Source organism: Coptis chinensis, chromosome 2, assembly GCF_015680905.1.
Source record: "Coptis chinensis isolate HL-2020 chromosome 2, ASM1568090v1, whole genome shotgun sequence".
Classification (NCBI taxonomy): domain Eukaryota; kingdom Viridiplantae; phylum Streptophyta; class Magnoliopsida; order Ranunculales; family Ranunculaceae; genus Coptis; species Coptis chinensis.
In genome coordinates, this window is record NC_141457.1 from 87,330,575 (window position 1) to 87,356,972 (window position 26,398).

General features: G+C 36.4%; 2 protein-coding genes and 1 long non-coding RNA gene across 7 annotated transcripts; all 3 read left to right on the plus strand.

Moving 5' to 3' along the window:
- The first annotated feature begins 3,479 nt into the window (after nt 1–3,479).
- LOC147518618 (uncharacterized) lies at nt 3,480–4,600 on the plus strand. Of its 2 annotated transcripts, none has more exons than XR_015214092.1 (3): nt 3,480–4,067; nt 4,149–4,447; nt 4,544–4,600. It is a non-coding gene; the product is annotated as an uncharacterized LOC147518618 (long non-coding RNA). The 2 variants fall into 2 exon arrangements; XR_015214091.1 differs by having other exon boundaries at nt 4,539–4,594.
- Nucleotides 4,601–4,769: 169 nt separating this feature from the next.
- LOC147518619 (chaperonin CPN60-1, mitochondrial-like) lies at nt 4,770–16,490 on the plus strand. 2 transcript variants are annotated; one of them, XM_086594796.1, is made up of 7 exons: nt 4,770–4,796; nt 4,931–5,083; nt 5,420–5,519; nt 5,608–5,710; nt 5,966–6,071; nt 6,146–6,256; nt 16,004–16,490. In XM_086594796.1, exons 5-7 carry the CDS (start codon nt 5,966–5,968, stop codon nt 16,057–16,059), a joined length of 273 nt encoding a protein of 90 aa, XP_086450922.1. In that variant the 5' UTR covers nt 4,770–4,796; nt 4,931–5,083; nt 5,420–5,519; nt 5,608–5,710; the 3' UTR covers nt 16,060–16,490. The 2 variants fall into 2 exon arrangements, 1 of the variants encoding a protein (XP_086450922.1); XR_015214093.1 differs by lacking the exon at nt 16,004–16,490 and having other exon boundaries at nt 4,931–5,087; nt 6,146–6,501.
- Nucleotides 16,491–21,963: 5,473 nt separating this feature from the next.
- Nucleotides 21,964–26,081, plus strand: LOC147518620 (F-box/LRR-repeat protein At3g26922-like). Of its 3 annotated transcripts, none has more exons than XM_086590430.1 (5): nt 21,964–22,261; nt 22,456–22,534; nt 23,258–24,287; nt 24,939–25,109; nt 25,580–26,081. In XM_086590430.1, exons 3-5 carry the CDS (start codon nt 23,442–23,444, stop codon nt 25,835–25,837), a joined length of 1,275 nt encoding a protein of 424 aa, XP_086446556.1. In that variant the 5' UTR covers nt 21,964–22,261; nt 22,456–22,534; nt 23,258–23,441; the 3' UTR covers nt 25,838–26,081. The 3 variants fall into 3 exon arrangements, with proteins under 3 accessions (XP_086446556.1, XP_086446555.1, XP_086446557.1); XM_086590429.1 differs by having other exon boundaries at nt 22,115–22,261; nt 22,388–22,534; XM_086590431.1 differs by having other exon boundaries at nt 22,161–22,261; nt 22,388–22,534; nt 25,584–26,081.
- The last annotated feature ends 317 nt before the right edge of the window (nt 26,082–26,398 follow it).

The window sequence follows — 26,398 nt, forward strand, 5'->3', positions numbered from 1 at the left end:
CTTTTCTACCTTCTCAGTTTATTAATGGTTGGTTGCATTTTCTTTTGTCGGTACCAGTTTATCTTGTTACTAACTTGATGCCCTCCATTGGTGGATTATATTATGCGCCAATCTATATCTGCATTTACAGAACCATGATGCCCTGATTGCCCTCCTTTGGTGGAAGGCGTCAAGCCGGTAACGCCTCATTTAGAAGTAACTGGATATTCCATGTAACTTCAGTTAAATGAAATTACAGAGATCAGATAGAATCAAACATCACTAACTGACGATTAATACATGTTGTAGTGCCCAAATATCGTATACCGATAATATTCTCAGTATTACGTTGGCGATTAATACATGTTGTAGTGCCCAAATATCGTATACCGATAATATTCTCAGTATTACGTTGGCAGAAATCTATTGGATTAAGCCCATGTGAACCTATGTGCTCAACAACTATAGAAGAGGAAAGTGTGCTATAGAAGATTCCATCTCAATTCTTTCCACAATATTTGTGTCGACACAAAATATTTTTAAGAGGGATTTTATTTCTATATTTCATTTCTATTTTTCACATTTGAGAAAAGAGAGAGAAATTGAGAGTATGGGTGTGCATGGGTACCCAATTATCCGAATCGGAATCGGAACCGGAACCGGAACCATTTATTCCTAAAATATTAGACCTATTTAAAGTGGGTCTTCAAGAACCGACCCGATAAAGAACCGAAACCGTTAGAACTGAATAGTAAAAAACCGATGGGTATCCGAACCAAAACCGGAACCGATTAATTTGATTTTGATATATATAATTTAGTATTATATTACACTAAATAAAGACAAACCCAAACATTATTATTATATATAGTCTATATTTGTTAGGTGTAAAATTATACTAAATATATATAACATTTAGCATAATAGTAAATGTGTGTTATTAAATGCATCTTTTATAATATTACATTAAATATGTGTATTATAAATATTAATAATAATGTTTATTTGTCTACGTCTACACATATAGTCGTATATTATGAATTAACTAATACATTGTCTATATTAACTAATGCATGAACGTGTACATGCTTGATATATTACATGTATATACATTAGATAACGAATACGTGCAATGCTAACGAACAATTGTGGTACATGTGGTATTTATTCTATATATGACGCATTATATATAGTATAATATACATATATTCGATTTAAAATATACACATGTGTATAATGTATGAGAATGTATTTAAAATTTTTAGATAACTTTCAAATATTATTATTGAATTTAGAACGATTACTTCTTATGAGAGGACAAAAATATCGATGACAAGTGTTATAGTCGCCGTAAACCAACTTTTATATCGATTATATAACTAAAAATAATAATTTTAGCAATAAAAATGTATAACCCGATAAGGAACCAAAATCGGAATCGGAACCGACTTAATTAATGGGTATGGGTCTAGGTTTTCAAAATATAAAAAAAAATTCGAAAGAACCGAACTCGATAGAAACCGCTAAAAATAGACCCAGAATCGAAACTGATAAAAATCGACCCAAAACCGACCCATGAACACCCCTAATTGAGAAATTGTAAACTCTATTAATGAATTAATAAAAAAACGTCATTTGTTTTGATGATCTCCACACATATATCTGCTGCAGCAGTGTCGGTTAAAGATTAAAGAAGCAATCAGGATTCTGACCGTTTTCCTGTATATGTAACCAAGGCCCAAAATATCGATATCGATCAATATATCGGTGTACCCAAAAACCGATATATATCGGATATATCCAAGTTTTTGATGACCATTCCAAACTATTTAAAATATCTGAAATATCGGATATATCGGACATATAATATCGGAAATATCGGAAATATATCAAAAATATATTAGAAATATCGGATTTATATTAAAAAATGGTCAAAAAGTCAACCGATATATATCGTAAATATCGGATATATCAATTATATCGGCGATATAAAGTTTTATATCGGAAATTCCGATATATATCGGAAAAAAAAGAGTTCTATATTCAGTGGATATATATCGGAAATATCGATGTCCGTGTACCAAAATACCGATATATATCGGCGATATTTTGGTCCATGTATGTAACTATATAATCAATTTTAGGTATTGGTTCTCCCACTTTTGGCAAAACTTTTAATGTATTTAAACATTTTTAATGCACATTTGAGAGGTTCGAAAACGTTAAACATATATCTCTACTATTAGTATATCTATAATGATCGTGGCCTCTTAAATTCATCCGGGACTTTTTCTGACGCATAATACCCTTGATTAGGGGTGTAAAATGGGTCGGGCCAGCCCGGCCCTCAAATCATAAAGCCCATATGATTTGAGGGTCGGGCCGGCTCCGCCCTCTTTGCTTTATGAGGGTCGAACTGTGAGGGCCAACAATTGAATATATACCCTTGCCCTCACCTCGCCCCTTTAGAAAACGTGGGGTCTTGGGCCGAAATTGCATAACTTGTCAATTATTCAAAACTCTTGAATACAACTTATTTAGACTTCATTAACATATTTGGTTTTTATCAGATTTCATTAACTCGATTAACATATTCATTACAAAAATTCTTGAAAACATATCAAACTTCATTAACATATACAATATAATATATGAATATATTCTATAGGATAGAGATATATCCATATAATACAGCTGTATCCTATAGAATATATTCACATATTCTAACAATATATTCATTACAAGAGAGAGAACCTCCATCAAGGACATTATACGTACAACTAAGGGTATTATACGTAATTTTGTTTAGAAAATCTAAATATCAATGAGAGCCTTAATACGGGCTTTGTGAGGGCTTTAGAGGGTCGGGCTGAGGGCCGCCCTCATGTTTCCATATCTAGGCCCTTACCCTCCCCTCAAAACATGAGGGTCGGGCTGGCCCTGCCCTCAAATTGCATGCGGGCTTAAAATTGAGGGCTTTTTTTGTCTATGGGCCGGGTTGGGTCGGGCGGGCCGAGGGCTTGAGGGCCGTTTTTACACCCCTACCCTTGATGAATAATCAAATCAGATGCCTAACTATTTATTAATGAGAACTATTTTGTCTTTTTATGTGTTTATAAATTTTCAGTACCGATATTGTCCTTAAATAAAATAATTGCTTAACACCTTTAAATAGGGCCAATCAGTCTTTTCATGTGGCAATATATTAGAAAACCAAATCCACGCAATTCTCAATTGTACGCACTATAAATGCCATTTAATTAACAATAATTAATTGGGTTATTTAATAAGAGGTTACGAAAAAGAAAAGTCTAATTAAAGAATAGGAACCGATTCTTTTCCCCTTCTCTCCCATCTCTTTCGCTTTTGCATAAATTTTTTTTTTCAACTACTACTCTCATTCTATTGCAAACTATATTTTTGTCTTCCAAAGCGTGTGTTCCCATTCATTCAAAAAATGGCGACGCCGGGAAGCAATAACCGAGCTTGATAAGTTTTTTTTTTTTTATAAACTCTTTATTTCGGAAAATAAATTTAGTCGAAACAAACTAACCCATTCGGGTTCAGGCATTTGTGTCATACCATTATCCTAGTACCAAGGAATGTTTCGGAAGTTTGCAAAAAATGGATTTGTTTACAACTTATATATCAATGCTTTGCTATTTGACGACTGAAGACAGTAGTTAAGCGTTGTTAATTGGTTTGATATCCGACTCCACTTCTCTGTGTTTGTATTAGTTGAAGGCATGTATGATGTATCGAATCATGGTGTAAATCTGTTTGATCTTTGCCCTTTATTATAAACTTTTTTGTATCGTTATTTATTATATGAAACTAATGAAACTAATGATTGAATAAATCCATTTGGCAAACTAAAATCCGAGCTGTTAGATACCTTTCGATCTGGATGTCCATGTAATTGATATGGTCTTTTTATGCAAATTTTGGTTGTGCATTTGATTGAGCAGACTGAGAATGGACTCGTGGAAGCAGTAGTTGTTCTTGTGTTGAAAATGCCACGTATGCATTCTGAGTTAGATGACACAAAATTAGGTGAATGCTTCAAAACCAAGTCTGAGTTTATGAAGGTACTAATTGGATTTTCCATGATAAAAGTATTTCTTATTAGTTATGTCTGCACTGCCTTACCATTTTGAGTTTATGCCCAGGCATGGGAAAGATGGTGAGGACAGATAGCTAGGCTAGACTGCAGTGCTTTTTGGGTTCAGTGCGAGGACAGATAACTAGGCTAGACTGCAGTGCTTTTTGGGTTCAGTGCGAGGACATATAGCTAAGCTAGACTGCATTGCTTTCTGGGTTCGATGCGATCATCGCCAGACCAGGGAGGGCTAGCTTGAAGAACTTGTTACAGGTCATGCTGGGAAATACTAACATTCTTAGTAGTGTGACATGTCACTGGATGGAGCTGTATATATCAAACTTTCTTTATGTCGGACCATTTACAATGGTGAGTGTTGTCGTGTTTATATTATACGGTATGAATTTATTCTTTTTGGTGTTTTGTGTCTTTATCATCGGCTTATAAGCTTTAATCCTAGATTAGGGCTTAGAAGGAATGTACAACTTAGCTCGAAATGCATGCAATTAAAACCACTATCCAACCCGATAGTTTGATGGGGCATATCCTTGGAATTCTAGGAGAAAACATTGAGGTAATGATGAATTATTTGTTTCGCATGTACTTAATTTTCTCTTTTGCTTCCTCGAATTGCTTATTTTACCCGCGGTGATTCGTGTCGTTTTATTTGAATGTTCAAGAGCTTTTATTTTGGTGAGCTGCTCTACTTCTCATGCATGTAATTATTTTACTTGATTTGTAAATCGTGGAAAAGCTACATTCTTGATCGATTATTAAGTTATTATGTGGTTGCTGTTTTTTCCCCGTCTATGATGCCTTAAGGGTAACCAGATGTTGTACTTTTTTTTGCAGGATGGTTGCTCATGCCATTGAGTTGTTTACAGCAGGGAGCACTCAAGCTGAAACTCTCCTACATGAAGAGCGTTGTAACCTGGGAGGAATCAGCATGGAGGAGCTCCATCATCTTGTATATGCTCAAATTCTTTGTTCACATGCATTAACTTGGTAGGTGTGTTACAGTCACTGGGGAAAGAATCTAATTTAGTACTTACGTTTCTTTGATGGGCACAAGAAATATATTTTGAAGGAAATAGTACTACAAGAATATATTAAGTTTTTGTTGGACACTTGGCTTCGACTGGGCTGCTAGGGTGAATAATAAGGTGGTTTACTACTCAGTCAAAATTAGAAAAGCAGCAGATGACAAAAATGATGCGGTGGGAAGTAGACAACAAATAAGAGCATGACATGATTTTCCTTCTGTAGTTTATTTATATTAAAGTTAAATGTTTAGGGTTAAATTTCTATAATATTTCAATTGAGTGGTTGGTTTTCTTGCAGATTGGAGGTGCTAGCGAAACTGAAGTCGGGGAGAAAAAGGATAGAGTTACTGATGCACTAAATGCAACCAAAGCGGCTATTGAAGAGGGAATTGTACCAGGTAAATTCAATATTTGATAAATTGTCACTCTTTCTTTAGGTTGGTTAGGGGATTGAAAATGTGATTTATAAGAGCCTTTCTTCTGCAGGTGGTGGTGTTGCCCTATTTATGCATCAAAGGAGTTGGACAAATTGCAAACTGCAAATTTTGACCAGAAAGTTGGAGTCCAAATTATTTAGAATGCTCTGAAGGTTAATATTTCATTGCCAACTGGTTTATTAGAACACGTATTTATTGCAAACATTCGACAAACATGATATTCTCTATAGAAGTCTCATTGAAATTGTTCTGCATGATTTTTCCTTTTGACACTATTTAAGTATACAAGTGGGTACTTATAAGTGGAGTTCAATTCAACATTTGCATCCTATTTTTTTAGACCTTTTGATACCTAATTTACTAATCTAATATTTTGTTTTGGCCTTTGGGTCCTCTTTCAACTTCAGATGCCACTTCACATAATTGCTGCTAATCCTAGAGTTGATGGTGCTGTGATTGTTGGCAAGCTATTGGAGCAGGATGACTATGACCTTGGATATGATGCAGCTAAAGGTATGAAGCTACAACAATGTTATTCGCTAAATTAATATAGATTTCTCTAATCTTTACTTAATTTGTATAACCAGGTGAATATGTAGACATGGTGATAACTGGAATTATTGACCCACTAAAAGTGATTAGAACTGCGTTGGTTGATGTTTCAGTTGACAAAGTTGAGGGTCTTGACATCCAAGCTGGTAAGTGGTAATCCCCTTTTTCTCTGCAAATCCAACTAAATTGTGTGCTCCTTTATAGGCTTTGAAGTGGAATCCAGGGTTATGTTTATAGAATTTGGTTTTGTTGCGAAGTTTGTAACCTTTGGCGTTATTCTATTAAGATAAATGTGTCGTTGGTGAGGACGTTTTCTATATGAGACTTAGAGGTTCATTGCATGTCATGAGAGTGTAATCATCAATATTTTCGTTGGTCAATATGATTTTCAACTTTGAAGTAGATTTTTGTCCTCACTTTGTAGAGGTTATTTGTCGAGCTTAACTTTCAATTTTGCAATTACGGGTTTCTTCTCTCAGATGTGTTCCAATCGCGGTGGATAGGGTTGTGTTCATCAATCATAAATGGTTTTAATATATAGGTATCTTTGTCTTTGAAAAGATAGGCATTTCCTTTTATTGTTCACACTTGACATTTTATTATTCATAATTATAATGATTATAATAATAATAAAATTAATAAATTGCATCATGTTTACATATACTTAAGTAATCTTCTATATTTAAATTGCCTGGATGAGTGTATACCTAATACATCCAGCTTTTGGTTATTTTATTAGATGGGGATAATGTATAGGAGGACTTTCGTGTTATATCAGGGAACGTGGTTCACCGACAGCCCATAATTGTTCTATGATAGTAATGACTTGATCTTGTGTCTCATAAATTTTGTGTGTCTGTGTCTCATATAATGACGATGAAAGTCATTACTATTGACGTTGAGGGTTCCTCTTCTGATGATGTGCTGTCGAGGGATCATATCATGTTTTTCTAGATTGTGCCCGAAGTATTCGAAGGAGAAATCTTAATTTGAAATTATTCATGCAAATTGTCTTTTTTTTAAGAACGCGTTTCGTTGCACATCTATGGGGACAATGATAGTCATGACTATTGGGATCGATCACCAATAATCGGACTGCCTAGGGGTTCATCTGACGTCCTTGTAAATTTTGCGTGAAAGCTTATTGTAAAAGTATTTCCTTTTGATTTCTATAGATTCCTTTTAGTTTGTTTTAAGTTTTAACTAGATTTATTGTCCCAATTTTTTTGTTTTGTTTTTTCTATTTTCATACTTAGACTGTGCTGCGCCTTTTAAGATTGTCCTCAAGACCATGTTATAAAAAGTATACTTTCATTCTATGGATTTTATGAATTCGTTTCTGTGAGTTTTTACTTGCTTTCATGTCCCGTTTTTGTTTGTTTATTTGAGGGTGTTTTCTTGCACATCATACGTAGTCGATGAAATTCAATCGTTGTCTGGTTGGAAGTCATTGCTAATGAGTCCCAAGTGATCATCTAAGCTGTGCGGCTTGAGGGATTATAATATCATGGATTTGTAGACTGCTTGAATACATCCTCTTTGTGTAGATCTCCTGATTTCGTTTCTGTAAGCTGTTTTTTTTATTTTATATCTCAATTCTTTTAGTGTGTTTTCATGCACATCATACTTAGACATGCAAGCCATCATTGTGCTTGGGGTATCACCTACAAGTATGCTGCCCGAGGGTTGATCTCATGTCTTTGTAGATTGTTTTTGAAAGCGTGTACCAAAAGTAGTTTGCGCTGGATTTATGAACTTATGTATGTAAGTTTTTTTTACTTTATTTATGTCGGGTTCTTTCCAAATTCTTTTTTATTTTGTTTCCACTTTGTTCTTTTGGGCATTATACATTGACTTGGAAAACATTTTTATTGAGTCTGAGGATCATCTATCCTTGTGCTTCTTGAGGGATCACCAATACGTCTTTGAAGATTATTGCTTGAAAAACTTCTTCTTTTCTTTTTTATTTTCAAAAAAAAAAATCCGCTTTTATGATTTCTTTTGTCTAACATTTTTATTGCTATTTTCTTTTGGTCTCATTTTCCTCAATTTTTATTGCACATCCTACATAAATAAAGTTATCATCAAATCTGAGGGGTCATCTACCACTATGCTGCCTGAGGGATCAAAGTACGTCTCTGTAGATTGTGCATGAAAACATGTTGAGTATAATATATTCTGTTAGGTCTCTTTATTGTGTGTTTCTGGATATGTATTTTCTTTCTTCTGGTTTGACTGTGGTCTTTGGACATCACAATAACAAAATAAAATAGTGGCCTGGGACATTATACATAGTCTCGAAGTCGTAGGAGGGATTAGCGCGGTCGATTGGCTAACTGAGGATCATCTAATGGCATATAGGGGATTTAGCATCGTTATCCACCCAATAGAGATGGAAACAAACTTCTTCTTGTAGAATCCTCAAGTAAGTAAATCAAATTATTTAAGTTAAAACTGTTATTTCCAACCACTTGGTTACCGTGATGTTGTCATATCATCGGCACTTGATGACACACATCTCATGGGGGCGGTGAGAGCCCCAAACTTTGGGGGTGTATATTGGGGCACTGACTGGAGTTTAGTAACTTGGCTTGAGTGATGATATTTTTGGAGTGTACAACATCACATGCATGTAGCGATGACATGAATACATACTTTACACATGAATGATGTGTATATGTCAGCTACAACATTGAACTATAGCATAACTATGTTTTTTATTTTCTATAAGAAAGAAATGTGCACCGAAAGGAAACTACGCAATGGTGTCTTTTGAGTGATTTGATCAACTAACATTTTCAGTCATTTGCTAATGTCTGCTTTTTCACACGTGATAAATGTGTGATGCATTTACTTCAACTATGAGACTTTTGCAGCTGAGTGGATTCCCTACTTTGTCGGGTCGAGCAATTAAAGAGCCAAATGGATTAAATATCACAGATGATGAGTTTCACTCTTTTTTAATCTGTTTAACTAACTATCATTCCTTAGCGTAACTCTTCCATTATATGGTCGAGTATTAGGACTATATTAAGTATTTCAGTGCCACTAAATAAAATTATATTCTATAGAATGCATAACTCTTTTGGGACTGAAGTCAATGTTATAAATTTATAACTTAATTTTAGATGGTCCTGGCAATAGTGGCTGTCACACCCCGAATTTCGACAGAATTCGGAAAAACATTATTTGTTCCCGACTCTTCGATCTCCGAGGTGTGACGCACTCTCAACTCCCAAAAACCCATAAACAGTTTAAATATGCGGATAATAAAAACCAATAAAATTTTTAACTTAAATAAAAGTCTTCCTCATGACAAAGATTCACAAATAAGATTAGGTTACAACTCTCCTTTCAATAACTCTTTAATAAAATTTACAAATGAAATACAAAAACATTGTCTAGACTGAAATTCTATATCACCTCAAGGGAAAACAAAACAAATCCTCGAGATGCAACGCTTAACGCAAAACCACAAACAAAGAACCACTCTTCTTCAACACTAAACCTGTCAAAACTTATCAACTATGTTCATTGAATGAACACACCGATAAGCAAACATGCAAATCGGGTCAAGATTATAAAAATCTTTGGTGTGAGTAGCTCTAAAACAACATATACTTATACAAATATATACATAATCCATAATGGCAGTTAGTTCCTCCACCGAGGCTTTTAACTTTTAACGACTAATATAACATACTTAAGTACAATAATCTAGGCAGGTAGTTCCTCCAATCGAAGCTTTAACTTCCAACAACTAATACAACATACCATACGCGATAATAAAAGGCATTTAGTTCCTCCACGAGGTTTTAGGTTCTAACTAAAATACTAACCACCAAATCATATACAATCATCTATCTAAAGATATATCATTTACCAACATATTACCATAATTATATTAATTTAGACTTTCTTTGTGTGTCCCTAAAATCACGCCAGATCTATGTCTTACCTAGTTTCCCGGCTACCACAATCGCTACCCAACGCCGAACATATACATCCACATGCCTCCCCTTACATAATGAACCACTCCGTATGCGTAACCACCTCGGGAAATGGGATGCCGGACACCGTAAATCCTCACGCGGAAGCAATTATGTAAGTAATGCCACTATTCGCATAAAATATTAGCATCATCGTTCTATTTTGCGAACGGAATAATCAAGCCACTATTCGGCTACGCTAGGAGGGCCATTCAGCTTTACTGAAACGCCAGGAGGGCCAATCACATTACTTACGCCCGAAGGCCATTCAAATTAACTAAAACGCCAGAAGGGCCGCCCGAAGGCCATTGGATTAATCAAACGTATGGAAAGGGCCGCCCAAGGCCATTCAGATTAATGAAACGCCGGAAGGCCAATCACATGAGTTGTGGTAGCTAGGTTCTAGGATTTTCGTTACATAATTTATTCAAGTGTCATACATTAATGACTCATAATAAATCCACTATATCACGTGCAGGTCAATTGCCTTATTGCACTAAGCCACAATATATAGAAATATCTTAATATATCTCATAACTATTTTCATACTTTCACGTGTCAATATATTATTGCACTACACCACACTCCCGTGGGCAAATATTCACCAATACTATGCTACCTCATAGTAGCATCTCACATATATAATAATAGAGTATTTATACATTTATGTCTCCAAACTATTCCATTTAATATATATATCCCAACATATATATGCTTTACACACTACTCACGTCAAATCATAATTAGATAATGACAAACAACGTTATATAATGTTCGACAATATTTTATTACTATATTAGTCCATATAATCAAATATGTGAAAAACTGGAAAACAGTCAACATTCCACAGTCAACGGTCAACGGTCAAAGTCAATGGTCAACGGTCAAAGTCAACACGTCATGGTCAAAGTCAAACTGGCCTGGTCAAAGTCAAATTGTCGTTTCCGTGTTCGACAGGTTCAGGGTCATAGCCATGGTTCATGGCTAAGGGCAAAGGTCCATGGTTCATGGGCTCATGACCAAGGTAAAGGTTCGGACCCAACTGGCCAAGCCCAAACCTTATATTGAATCGGTCCACAAATTAATATGGAACGGGTCCAAACAACGGATTAATCCGCCCAATAACTAACTAGTGTTTAGGCCCAAAACTTATCTTGGAATCGCCCAAAACATAATTGGATTCGGCCTGAAAATCTTTAAATTAAACTGGTCCAAGAAAACTAGTTAGATTTTGGCCCAACCACTTAATCTAAACCGAGCCCAACAACTTAAAATAGAATCCGGGCCCAAACAAAACCAAAAGAAACTAGCCCAAACAAAACAACCAAAATCGGGCCCAAAACTTAAAACCAAACCGGCCCAACAACTAAACAAGCTAAGGCCCAAGCCTCCAGCCCAAGCCTCAAGAGAAACCGACCCAGGCCCAAAAACTTGAACTGAAACCGGCCCAATCAAAACAAATGAAACTGGCCCATAGAAACAAATGAAAGAAAACCGGCCCATGCCTACCAAAAATTAGAACTGGCCCAACCATACAACTAAGTTTTCGGCCCCAAAAACTAAAACTGAAATTTCTGCCCAACCACCATTGAAATTTCGGCCCAAAGAACTAATCTAATCTGGCCCAAAACCAAAGGTTAAATTCGGCCCAAAACAAACCAAATAAGGCCCAACCAATCACCACTAAAACCGGCCCAAAGAACCAAGCCCAAGGTCCAGACCGATCAACAGTTACTGTTCATCTTCTCTAGTTTCTCTCCTCCACCAAAACCGACCACCACCATCTCCACTCGACAACCCATTTTGACCCACCGATTTTTCTCCTCAAGAAAACCCCTACAACTTTAATAAAAGCGAAAATCGAAAATCATAACATCAAAGCTCTTCTAAATCTAGATCTACAAATCGCAACCGCCATTAATGCTTGTTACAAGCTCTTACAGCCCTCATTCAACAGCCCCACACCATCCCACATCAACAACCCACCAAATTTATACAAAAACAGTTCAAACGATTGTTAAAGACGCATAAACCCCAAGTCCCAGTAATGGCAGTAACGCCATTAACGATTTTCTTGGGAGCTTCAGCCTAACTAGAACAGCCGCACTCCTCATGCCCGACGTCCATCATACATCAACAACCAATATCAAAACAATCAACAAAAGTAAAACGATTTTGGAGCTCGCACCGCCATTAACGACTGTTCCGAAGCTCCAACAGATTCAAAAACCGTTTTCAATTAATTACATAAAACCAACGTTTTCAACTATACTAACATCTAACCATACACAATAATTCCACAGGATGCGAAAAAATAACGAAAAACAGATACGGAGCAAGAACTGACAGTAAAGCTTTTTGCGAAATAGAGTAAAAATATAACTACTCACGTGTATTAAAACCAGAACGAATCCTCCAGTAGTCGAACCAACCGCGGCTCCCACTCTAGCAAACAAGCTTTCATCTCTGCCTCCATTTTTAATATATTATTTTTCTCTGAACCCTATTTTCTAGAAAAATATGTTTATATACTTGGGTCCGAAACCCAAGCCCAACACCGACTCGGGCCCAAAAACTAGGCCCACGTATCCCGAGTCCAATCCGACGAATTTTGAAAATAATTAAATTAATTAATTAAATAGATAAAAACGTATTTTAAAAATACGGGCGTTACAGTGGCCCTTTATCTTTCCCCATTTAGCAGGAAACGTGTCGACTACACAAAACGATAATCTTTCACAATCGTCAGTGATCCGGTTTTAATTGTATTTAACTATTTATCATTTCATACATGTTCACTAAATAATACTTACATCACCCAAATTCACATACTTTACTAACCTTCATATATATATATATATATCCCGTAATAAATGTGTTTGTCAACTACGTGCATAGCACGTGCATCTTGCTAGTATATTATAGAAACGTTGTGGACATTCGCCTCGGCCCTCAAGTCCAAAATACGCGCTTAAAAATTCACATCCAACTCAGGTTTATGGAACGATACCAAGTTTTATTTGTTCAGAAACGGCCTAGTTTATATCATAGTACAAAATATCAGGATATGGGTATTTATCGATATTCAATTTCTGGATATGTATCGTGGATATATCCCCTTCTTTGGGGATATTTGACATTGTTTCACATGCAAATATCGTGGATATATCTAAAATATCGTGGATATTGTAGATATTTCTTGATATATCATGATACATTATTTATATTTATTTGAAATATAATGGTAAATATTAAATAAAATTGTTATATATACAAAATATCGCAAAATATCCTCAAATATCACAAATATCGCAAATATTATCGAAATATCACTGATATTTGCAGTCGTATATATCTCTAAGCATATCGTGATATTTATATATCTTTTTCTGAAATATGGATAGATATCCCCAAATATCACGATATATCGGGATATTTTGTACTATGGTTTATATATCTCTTTTGGGTTTGGGGAATTGGGGCTAAGTGCTTTCGCATTGTTTGCTCAGCACAACCAATCAACCATAACATGAAAAAAACCACTCATCAAAACCGACTACATCTTCAACAAATACGTAATCAGAATTGACGATTGGACGTAATCACAGTAACTAATGCAAGCATGCCAACTGTGCTACGCCCATCACTTATTTTAAAGTTTATGTAAATTCCATGATCGTAAAATTGTTTAAAAAAAGAAAAAAAAGGGTGATTGTAATTTGAGAGATGTGAGGGTGGTGTTTCTAAATTCTATAAAAATAGAAAACTAAAATAGCCTATCTTCTTTCTATCTAACAAAATAGGAAAATATGGGGCTAAAAGGCACTATCCAATGATAGATAATCATTCTCACCAAAATATAACTTGGCTAATCCAAGTGTTTGGAAGATTTGTATAATTTTGTTAAGTGGGCAATCAATACCATGAAATCTATCAAAAAATCAGCCAAAAGTCAACAATTACGGCTGGGCTTATAAATTATTGGGCTTCTAAATTTGACATGGTACTGCACAATTCACTGACTCAATTGATGCTATTGGGCAATTGGACTGCCCTTGCACCGAAGGTGTGACGTGTTATTTCGCGTCGAAGGCGCACATACGCCTTGCACCGAAAGAGCGATGAGTTATCGAGGTAGCACCGCAGGCGCGTCAAGCTCTCGCGGGAGTAAGCACGGGCATACATACCCTAGTTTTATAATATATAGGAACCTACTTTTTAGCCATACTATTGCCAACTCACAATATTTCATTGCAATATACACGAAATACGTATCTCTTCTATTTAAATTAATGTTTATCATCAGTATCAGTAGGTCAAATGAGTAGATAAGTATATCATTACTGTTCGATAATTTGATCAGCCACACACCCACAAAACATGGTTAATTAATAATAACATTACCTAAAGAAAATTACAACTGATGATGTGGCCAACATAACCACCACCACAACTTTCACTATCTCTGACCTACATATCTAAACTATATGATAGCCGAGTATTCCGGAATACCCTTCCCAATATCGAGTAAGCAATTTAAGATCTCTTTATTTACTTAATTTAGAAACACCTCCCTCACTAAATTTAGAATAAACTCCATTTTTATTAATATAATTTGAATAAAGTCATTTTTTATTAATAATTTAGAAACACTTCTCTAATACTCTAATGTCACTTAAATTAAATAATTACTCTCATTTTCCACAATAAAATTAAAACAAGTTCTATTTTATTATTGATAATTTAGAAAAATCTTTCTAATATCACTTAAATAATATAATTATCTCCCATTTTATTAAAAATAAATAAATAAATGAGTTTTTTCTATATAATTACAAATTTACAATTACCATTTACAATTAGAATCCAAAGAAGCTATATTAACTATCTCAAGGGACAGATTTCAAGACTTAAAAAAACCGCAGCAAGATTTGCATACTTATTATTTTATTTAATTCTCTGTGTTGTAACGCGTTATTAGAGCATTTGCAATGCAGGTGATAGAGGGGGGGAAGTGAAAACTATCACCTACTTGGGTCAAAAAAGTCTTTGTGCAATGCGAGGGTGATAAACTTCGGTGATAATTTTTCCCGGTTCAAAACAAGGTGAAACCTTCCACCGAAGTTTTCACTCGACTTGTTAACCGGACGGGATGTTGGATTCGCCCGGATTATAAAAACTCACGAGACGGAATCCAACATCCCGGCCCGAGTCCTAACGGCTAGTTTACCAACGGTCAAAAAAGTCGAACGGTCAAAAACGGTCAAAATAAAAACTTTGGTATATATACAACATTTGTTTCATTTCAACTCACACTTCCAACAATCATATATCATATTTCTTCTTCTTTAAAATCAGTTCTTAAAAAAACCAAATATCAAATGGCATCAACTCAAGCATCTCAAGCAAGTGGTAGCACTCAAGAAAAAGCGAGAGCTCACTTTAGCATGTCCGATGATCAAGCTCTATGTCTTGCTTGGATAAAAATTAGTGAAGACTCCATTGTTGGTGCTTTCCAAAATGCAAAAGGATTTTGGAATCATGTAACAAACGAGTTCAATCAAGCACGTGGGTCGGATAGGTCTCCCGATTCAATTAGCGGTAGGTGGAAATATATTTCAAAAATGATGAACAAATTTGTTGCAATTGTGAATGCGGTTGAGGCTCGATATGCAAGTGGTACAACAATACAAAGCCGGGTAATTACAACGTTGTCAATTTGGAATTTATTGATTATCTTAGTCTTAGTCTAATTATTTCCGTCTTAGTCTAATTATCTTAGTGTATTTATTATTTCCATTTTAGTCTTAGTCTAATTATTATCTTAGTCTAATTATTATTTTAGTTTAATTATCTTAGTCCTAGTGATTATTTTAGTCTAATTACCACCATTTTATTTTTTAGTTGTCAGAGGCAAGGATGACGTACCAACTACAAGAAAAATCGGCTTTTTCACTTGATCATTGTTACGTTATACTCAAGGATAATCCAAAGTGGAGTAACGTTTTTGAGGCAAGGTCAAGCCGCCCCACAAAGGGAAAAGGTCGCAAAAATGATGGTGAAGATTCAACTTCTAATTCACCAAGTGTTGGTGGAGTTGAATTGGAGGGTTCTCAAGAAATAGAGCGTCCAAAAGAAATGGAGCGTCCTCTTGGATCGAAGAAAGCCAAGTCCAAAAGGAACCAAGAAAAATCAGTTGGTATGTTGGAGGGTTACTTTACACGTTTAGAGGATACATTTTCACAGGATGCAAATGAAACACAAAAATGCTTAGAACTTAGGGAAAGGGAACTTGCATATGGTCAAAGAACTGTGATGGCAAGAGAAGAAAAAAATCGGATTCAAGCAGAAAAAAATCAGGTTCAATTGGGAAAAAATCGGCTTCAAAAGATGCAATATGAAGCTAAGATTTTAGCGACCGATACAAAGTGTCCTCCATCCCGATACCGCTTTTATAATCGAGCAACAACAAGCTGAAATACGTGCTGAATGGGCAAGGGCTAGAGGTGGTTCTAGCTCTAACTAAGCTTATGTAATATCTAGTATTTTATTTTAATTAAAGCACTATATATTTTAATTAATGCACTATGTATTTTAATTTCACTGTCTCTTTTAATTAATGCACTATGTATTTTAATTTCATTGTATTTTTAATTAATGAACTATGTATTTTTATCTAACTTTTTTTTTAATTAATGCACTATGTATGTTCTGTCCAATATAATTATTTTCATAGAAATACAATTACCAATAAAATTAAAATACATTGTAATATAGTTCATTAAAACATAACTCATTAAACACATAAGAACTTATAGGAATTACATAGGAAATACATTAGGAAATACATAGGAAATACGTTGGAACTTAATAGTTCACATTAGGAAATACATAGGAAATACACTTTCATTTCCATTTTAATTTTCGCCTCCTTCTCCCTCATCTGGATCCGACCAATTTGGGTCATAAATTGGTACCGGATCTGCTGTTTCTTCAATGCCAATCCAATTAAAAACATGTTCAACTAAGTCCTTTTGAAGATTAGTATGTGTAACTTCATTTCTGATCTTATTTCTTGCTTCAATCATCGATAGACAAAATGAAAACCATCATCTTCCCGAAGAGCTAGGCGGTATTGTTTCTTTCCTCGACCTTTCCAATTCCAAACTCCACTTTCACGTTCATTCTCAACAATCATATTATGCATTATAATGCATGCCTTCATTATATCTCCAAGAACAACAACACTATGACAACGCGAAGCCTTAACAATATGCCATCGTGCGCGCAAAACTCAAACGTCCTTTCAACATCCTTTCTTGCGGTTTCTTGGCGTTGAGTAAAGATCTTTTCATGCTTATTTCTTGGATAACAAATGGCTTGAACAAATGTGCCCCATTTTGGGTAAATACCATCGACAAGATAATATCCCATATCATAGCCATTACCATTCACATTAAATGCAACAGCAGGAGCCTCACCTTGCTCTAATGATTCAAAAACATGAGAACGATGAAGCACGTTAATGTCATTATCGCGAACTGGTAGGCGAAGAAGCAATGCCGATCCAACAATGTTTGTCTCTTAGAACGGCTTCAAGTATCAAAGTTGGTTCCTTCTTGTACCCTACATGTGTTCCGCCCATCCACTTGGACAATTCTTCCACACCCGGTGCATACGGTCGATTGATCCAAGCATTCTGGAAAACCCTTGCCGCATTTTCAGCTAATATCCTAGCGATTAATGCGCCTCAGTTGGTCGTCTCAAGTACTCTTCCTCAAACGCCGTGATAATTGCCTTGCACCAACGCTTCATAGATACATTTGCTGTGGAATCTCCAATTTGTAAATACTCATCCGTTGAATCGAAGAACAACGGTTGCTAATTGTGCAACCGCAGCTAGTCCCTTTTGTAACCCGAAATTGCTTGCCGACCCAATCCATCCACCTTTGTCTTTAAAGTAATCGTCGAATGATGCAACGGTATGCAACATATACATAAAAGCTCTCTTGTCATCCTGTGCACCTTCGTCTAAACTTATGAGGAGGCTACCTACAAGGTGTTGTGAAGTAATCCCTCATTATCTTTTGTTTTATGAAATCACCACCATCTCTAAACGTGCACTCTCTGCCCTTCACAGATCCACCACGTTTGTCTGTATCCACATCTTCAATTTCAATGGCTGCTTGAGTCAATAATGCCCCAGCAGTGGATAATAACTGCAACCTCCTCCTCCTCCTTCGCCTCATCATATCATTATGCTCATCTCTTACTCTTTCCATGTAGTCATCTTCAGCAGAAGTACCAGAAGACGACCCGGTGAAACCAGAAGACGAACTATTACTACTAGATCCTCCCCATAACCTTTGGTTATATGCAATTCTTTCTTCTCTAGACATTTTTCCTATTTTTAGCTTGGTTGTGGGGAAGTAGATGGTTGTGTTGTTTGTTTGATCTAAAAGAAAGAAGAGTAAAACGAAATATTAAAGGTAAGGTCACATATGATAAGGTCACATGTGATACTTCGATTTTGGTCCACTTACCAATTGACAACACATTTTATTAGATTTTTGTTCACTCTCCAAGTGACAACACATTGTATCCAAATGTCTATCCAAATGTACCCTCAATAATTCCAAATGGGCCACCATCCCCATCCATAATTCCATTGGTTGGAATAGTAAAAAGTGCAGGGAGAGGGACTTAAAAACCAGACGGGATGTTACATTCCGTCTCGGTCTAAAAAAACCAGACGGGATGTTACATTCCGTCTCGGTATCCCCATACACTATTCTGTCGGAACTCGCCGTAACCAAAACCACCTGCAAAAATGAGTGATATTCCAAACTCAAAATTTTCTGTTTCAACAAAGACAGGAAATGAGTGAAACGAATGTGAAACGAATGTGAAACAAGCGAAACGAATGTTCCATTTTTGGAAACATACGAACTTATAAATTTTTAATTTTTTTTGGCCATAACCTCATTTGTTTTATTGACATATTCATATCCAAAACCTGCTAATATACTTTGAAAATAATAAATAAGACAAACAACAATCATGAACAACAACCAAGTCTAACACGTAAACTTCGGTAAAAAACTAACTTATAATTTCTAAAAAAATGGACATAACCTCCTTTGTTTAATGACATATTCATATCCAAAACTCATCAAAGAAAAACCTGCTAATCAAAAATTCATTACAAACAACAATCCCAAACGCCATAAGACAAGTAATGGCGCACAGTTATTACAAACTACAAAAAATATCATCGAGACCTCCTCCCCCTACGAGAAGGCTCGGTCGAAGAGCTCTCCCCCCTACGTCGTTGTCGCCTCTCTAGTTGAGCTTGAGCTTGAGGTACTCCACTTCCAGCGTTCTCCAACTCTTGCACGACTCGCCTCAAGTCGCAAAGTTCGACACGTTTTTCTTGTAAGTACTCAAACCGCGACGAGAGGACTCCATGAAGGACTCACGCATGGCATAACTGAGAGAGCTGTAGTTAAGGAGCTCCGACCTTACTTCATCCTGTTTAACAAAACAAATGCATGTTAGGGGTTATAGTGAATACTAATAATAACAAATCATGAATAAATTCAAATCATACTAACCTCGGCTAACTGCTCGAACTGTACTGACAAATCTGCTACCACTGCGGCATCTACTGGTGGAATAGGTATTCTCATATCTTGCCCCTGAGAAGTAATCATGCTCCAATGCCAAAGGTCATCATCATCAAAATATCGTGGAGTTTTTTTGCGGCATCGAATATCATGAAACACCACGGCCGTGGATCAGAAGCAACTCCACTCCTCACGGGAAATGAATGTCGGGCATCAATGCTCCGAAGTAACCCCTTCAAAATTGGTGCCCGGTATAACGCACCTAGCAAAGAGACCTCGACCAACCCTCTTCCAATATAAGTCATATAGCCTCGTAAAACTGAAAGTCGATGCGTCCCGCCACTCATTTGGGTTTGCTCTATAGTGTGAAAGAACAGCAGGAAGAATATCAGAGGCTGTCATATCTATAGGTGGTGGGTAAGATATAACAATCTCTCCAGATACTTGCCACCAACATCTGTCCCCAAGGTACCATGCAGTGACTGACCCTATAAGTATCATTCACCGCTGAGAAAGAAACCTTGCTCTATGACACATATATGATAGTCTATGGTACTCAGTGTTCTTTGGAACATCTGGAATATCCGCATAAGGGGTCTGAAAGATGAAGGACTCGGCCCAGGGTTGCCACTCAATTCAACTAGCTCCTAAAAGCTCAATCTGCTGACGAGTGTTATGAATATTATGCGATAGGTCCCCATACCCCCTCTGCCTACGATGAAGCCCCCATGCTTGAATACGTGGAATCAGGTCATGAGTCTCATCCTCTTCCAACCTCTTCAACACAGGATGCATCACACGAAAATGTTCGTACCACCAATAATGTCATCAATAGATAAAATACAATATCAATATATATATATATATAAACATGTCAATATTAATAATTAGATAAATAAATGAAATGAAACAATAACTTAATAAATAAGACTTACCGGTATAATCCAAACAAAGCCGCACAAATTGCCTTTAGCGGCTTTCGTCTCAACGAGAGGTCTAGCCGGTAAAGGTATGCCAAGATGGATTGACCCGGTACCATAATCCCACATCCTCTCTACGCCCCGAGACAATGCCATCCACCCGATCACGTAAATAACTATCAACATATCCAAATAATACCGCACCAACAAAGTAGAAGAGGAAGGCACGTACATACTCGTGGATCGACTCCTCACCAATATGATAGTCTTTCGGCTTCTCCTTGAGTCTATTTAAATATCTCGAAGTAAACCAACTCATATTTATAACTCCTCTCTTAAACTGCTCAGCCGATAATCTCAAAAACTCGTCTTGCTCATCATCTTCAACCAAATCAAAACCTTCAAAGAAACTCATTGTCGTAGTAAAAACCTCTAAAGTTTCATCAAAAGGAACGGCATCTCCATAACCAATTGGGATACCCGTGAGCATTGTGAAATCAAGAGGGGTAATCCCAAGCTCACCCCATGGGAAATGGAATGTGTGGGTAGTTTGCCACCACCACTCAACTATCCCAAACAACAACGCCTGATCATTTTGTCCCAAATTAGAATTCAAAAAACTCCCAAATGGTGTGGCGGATATAATATCGGTAACCGTGACAAAATTAGGATCCGTTTTTTATTTCATACAACGCCACCACGACACAACATTTGAAAGTGCACAACGCACTTTCCATAAGTGTACTTCCTACATTCAACAAACACGCAATACGATATAATTACAACTATTTTTTTTTAAAACAATGCGACAAATTCAAACTAATTACACAACAACAAACTTGATATAAACTAACATAAATAATAATAATTAACATAAAAAAAATCAAAAACTTACTTGAGACTCCGCCACTCAATTTGTTACGTGTCGGACCGATGTTGACGCTAATGGTGGGTGTTCCTCGATTTCACAACGCGGTGGAAAATTGAACCCAAGTTCAATTTCGTCCTCCTCGCTCACATTACGCGTTCTCGACGACGATCCTTTTTGCCCCTTTTTTTTGGAAATTTTAACATTTCCAAACCATCGGGAATGCTCTTCATGTGGTGAGGTTGGTGGGGATGGGTTGGGGGGTGGAGAAGTCATTATGAATGGAAATTTGTGTCAAAAGGTTGTTAATGGAGGCTACAAAATCAGAATTTTGGCTGGAAAGGAAGTGAAAATGGAGCCTGTTCGCGTCTGTTCATATTGAGCCATCAGACGGGATGTTACATCCCGTCTCGTTATAAAATATCAGACGGGATGTTACATTCCGTCTCATATCAAAAACCTCCAGACGGAATCTAACATCCCGTCCGAAATATTTTTTATCACCTTTGCATTGCACAACTTCACCTTGTTTTTCACCGGATTGGTAAAAAGGGGGGTGAAAAGTGATGAGGTGATAGAGGGGAGGAAAACTATCACCTGCATTGCAAATGCTCTTAAAGTTTTGTCGGTTAACTTGGCATTATCGTAAAATATCGTCATTTCGGCACAGTTATATATCTACTAAAAAGTTACTAATCAAACAAAAACTTATTAAAACCAACGCCAGAAAAGAGAACCAGACGCCATGGTAAGTCTTTATACAGTTAGCGTAAGTTCTTTCAAGTATTGTGTAAAATTTTCAAGTTTACACTTGAGTTGTATTCCTGTGATCCATTAAATATACTATGTTTGATATTTATTTGGTTGATTATAGTTGATTGTAGGTATGGACTAAACAAGCTACATATTCTAATCACGACTTGTTTTTTTGCACTGTGCAAGCCTGTGTTGATTCAAGTGGCTAGTGTTAGTGAGAGGATGAAGAAGAAGAGAAGGTTGTTAGAATTCTAAACCTAACTTGGTAAGGATCCTAGCTCATATTTTGATTGGAAATTAGACATGGTAGATCTACGCTGAGAAACCATATTTAGGCGAGAAACTGACGGGTCGCGTGCACTGGCAGAACCACCATCAGATACACACTAACACGTACGCTAAGGTGGCAAACTGTGGGAACTTAATGTGATGTGCAGAAATAATGTAAAGATATATAAGGAGCTAGAACTAGTACACTAGATACCTGAAACTAACTGCCTGTTTATGCAGTTTAGGAACCATAATTGATAGGAACAATAATCACTAGAACCCTGACTACATCCGTTCTAGTTCTGGGTACCTTATGAACCAGAGTGGAACAGACCTGAGACCCATTGTCCGTAGACACACCTAGTAACAAGCATATCATGAAATGCCAATTTCAAATAAATTGTGATGACTGAAAGCGAAATATTGACAAATATTTATACCACATTGGTGGAACACTGGGGATATTTCCATAATGACATTGCAGTCAGTTCCGTGGTTTCTCAGTATCTGGGCAGATATCCCGTCACTTTTGGATATATCTGAGGATTTTGTTGTATGGTAACAAAGAAAGACTGGAGTTAGATTTGTGCTTCTCGTTTAATGTAGCTTAGTACTTTAAGCATAGAAGGCTGTTTGCTTATTGCTTCTAGATCTTGAATTAGAAACTGATGAATTTATTCTTCTCTATTTGGTCTCACTGTCTTTATCTTAATCACAGGGTAGCTTCTATGATGAAAAGTTGAAGATATTAAACGAATGAAGGACAAAATATAAGATTCAGATTTTGAGTTTAAACTGAAGAGCACAAAAAAACCCCACGCTGTCTTTTTTATTGTGAAAGATCAGAGGGTCTTGAAGGTACTGAGATTAGTTTCTGAGGAGATAAGAACTAAGTTGAACTCATGATTCATCCAGAAAAGGTGAGAATCAGTGATGCAGATAAAATCAGTGGTTTACCTGATGAAGTGTTGGTTCACATTCTTTCTTTGGTTGACATGAAAGAAGTAATGCATACAAGCGTTCTTTCCAAACGATGGAGGTACCTCTGGCGATCTGTTCCAAGTCTAAACTTCAACAGTCATCTTTGGCGACTTCCAAATAAAGGGGAATGGGATATAAGGAAGGAAGGGTTCATGGAATTTGTGGAGAAAACTTTAAGTCTTCACGATGGTTTTAATGTTGACAAATTCAGTCTGTACTATTATAATCCCAGCGATGCATGTGCTCGAATTCATGAATGGATCGCATTAGCAGTATCAAGACATGTTCAACACCTCTGTCTTGGGCATATAACCTTGCTTCCTACCTGGTTACTTGGTCAGGTTACGACTTTAGAACTAAGATCTGTCCGTATTCCAAATCAGATGCCTTATGAGAATAAAGAGCTAGTCTTCAATTTAGAACTTGTGGAAAACTTGATTTTGCAAGACTGTGATTATTTAGCTTATAATACTTTTATAATATCTGCTCCAAAACTCAAGTACATGAGGGTGGTAAATAAGGTTTGTAGCAAGATCAAAGTATGTGCCCCAAGTCTCATGTTGCTCCAGTTCATAGGCGAAATGTATGAAGACTATTCTCTGGATAACCTTAGTTCTCTGGTTACGGCTGAACTCCGCTTGGACTGTCATGGAAGCGATTTTTTGAAGGGGAGGCCAGTAAAGAAGAAGAAACTCCGCTGTCTTAATAACTTTCTTGAAGGAATTTGTAATGTGCAATCATTAACGCTATCAACATATTATTTTCAGGTACGCATTTACTCCATATTAATTTGCACTGAACACGTGGATCATTTTTGTTTTGGGATAAACATCATTTTCTATTAATAAACCATACTTGCAAAGATTAAAATTTACTTTGATAAAGTGAGAAGGAGTTACTGGACCTCACTCAAGCTCCACCAATTACAATAAAGCTCTCATGTGAAATCTGTGAATTCTACACCCATAGCTAATAGGTTAGGACAAGCACATGCAATATCGAATGGCATCTCCTTTATCTTCCCCAGCACCCTGTGACATTCATTTTCTTTTTTACTCAAACTCTTTTCATTCCAAAGTACCCATATAATGGAAGTAGCGAGACACTCCAATACCCATTTAACTTTGGTGGAAAGAGATCACATTATGCTATCTTCCAGCAATGCCTCCGTGTTGTTTATGGATGCCTTCCACATGGACCAATATGGACTTCACACTTCTTTTAAGATTTAGGCTAAAGAGAAATACGGAATTGTGATTACAGGGGAAAAAATCTGGTTGGACTCCGGTGGATTCTGACTGTAAAACTGACCTTACCGATTTTCTATTCTATACATTTTTCTTTCCAATGATAATTTTAATTTTCGAGCTTGTAATTTGCTCTTACCCAATATGAATATGTTTCCTTGATCACTACAGAATTGGCCAGAGTTATTTGAAGAGTGGGAGCCAATTATATTTCATAAGGTGAAGTGTTTGAAGCTGACAGATTGGCAAGTAGATGGTGATATCGGTGCAATTGATAAGTTGTTAATGTGCTTTCCTAATATAGAAACTCTTCGCTTCGAAAGGACAGTGATGCTTAGCCAGGTACTTTTAACAAAATTTTGTTTTTCTTGTAATACTTTATTAAATTATAGTAGTTTTTTAAATCCAATATAACTGTTTAGCTGTTAAAAATCACATTATACCCGGTTGGTGGATTTTAGCAGCAACAAATAGATGTCAGACTAATCATGTTTTTGGATGATCCATTCTCGACGAGCCAATCACGAAGCCTTAATAGTTTCTTTTAGTACACCTTATTCATCTAAATAAAGATATTGGCTGTCCGTGACCCTCCCTGTCGAATTTACATATACAAATGTGTTGACTTGTTCACGCGTTTTCTGCACTTGGCACGACTGTCACACCATGTCGCATAAATCTTAGATATCAGATGTTCTTTATTTATTTGTCTCCATTAATCTCATGAATTGGTTTATTCTCAAAATAACTTCTTTTTCCTTCAATAAATTATTTCATTAAAAGATCTCAAGTGTCTTTATTCTTCTTGATAGAAAGGTACTGGCTCGTGCGAGAAGAGTGGAGATCAGGGATCACTATTATCAGTTTCATGCATGTTTCCTCACCTCAAGAATATTGAAATCCAAAATTTAAGACGGTGTGACAATGTCTTCAACTTTCTCGAATTTCTAGTGGAAAATACGTTAAATTTAGAGAGCATCACTCTCAAAGCAAGTGATAGGATGCCAGAGTACAGCGGGAAGGAGGTGGTCAACTTCTGCAAGAGGAGAATTATGAGAGTGGTTATCTAGTGCTTAAAGATTCCCCCAAACTCATCTATAACCCTGGCCTGCAGCACCCTAAAAATCCACATTACAGTGGAATGGAATTATCTTACAAGGTAGAGATCAAAGTATATTTCTGTATGCACAACCATATACCAGCGAGCATTCCAGTTGAAGTGAGTCCCATATAATGAACCATGTAATGTTGGAGTAGGTTATATTAGTTTTCTGTATATGAATGCCAATAATCATGAAGTTCAGTTCTTATATACATGAGGAAATCTCAATGCTACAGCCTTTTTAGAGTTTTCAGAATCTTTTTTAGCGACCCCCTTTCATATGATGTTACTTCTTTAAACTTTAAAGGAGTCAGGCCTACACTGATACAACTGTTGTGTAATGCAACAAGTGCGCTCCTGCGAGGAATACGATGCAGGGATTCAAAATGTTAAGAGGAAGAGGAACTAAACCAAACCGCTGAAGGGAATGATTGATGTTTGACCATGAATTGGGGGTTGTTACCACTTGCCATATACCTCGTTCAATACCCTAGAACATTTTAGTAAACTTGGTTAGGTGAAAATCTCA

What these genes read in the sequence shown, in the direction of transcription:
- LOC147518619 (XM_086594796.1), top strand. Translation starts at nt 5,966, where the DNA reads ATGCCACTTCACATAATTGCTGCTAATCCTAGAGTTGATGGTGCTGTG. An exon ending in TGGATATGATGCAGCTAAAG is followed by an intron (nt 6,072 to 6,145) that starts GTATGAAGCTAC and finishes TTGTATAACCAG; the next exon opens with GTGAATATGTAGACATGGTG. An exon ending in GGGTCTTGACATCCAAGCTG is followed by an intron (nt 6,257 to 16,003) that starts GTAAGTGGTAAT and finishes TTTATTTTTTAG; the next exon opens with TTGTCAGAGGCAAGGATGAC.
- LOC147518620 (XM_086590430.1), top strand. Translation starts at nt 23,442, where the DNA reads ATGATTCATCCAGAAAAGGTGAGAATCAGTGATGCAGATAAAATCAGT. An exon ending in TATCAACATATTATTTTCAG is followed by an intron (nt 24,288 to 24,938) that starts GTACGCATTTAC and finishes TGATCACTACAG; the next exon opens with AATTGGCCAGAGTTATTTGA. An exon ending in GGACAGTGATGCTTAGCCAG is followed by an intron (nt 25,110 to 25,579) that starts GTACTTTTAACA and finishes TCTTCTTGATAG; the next exon opens with AAAGGTACTGGCTCGTGCGA.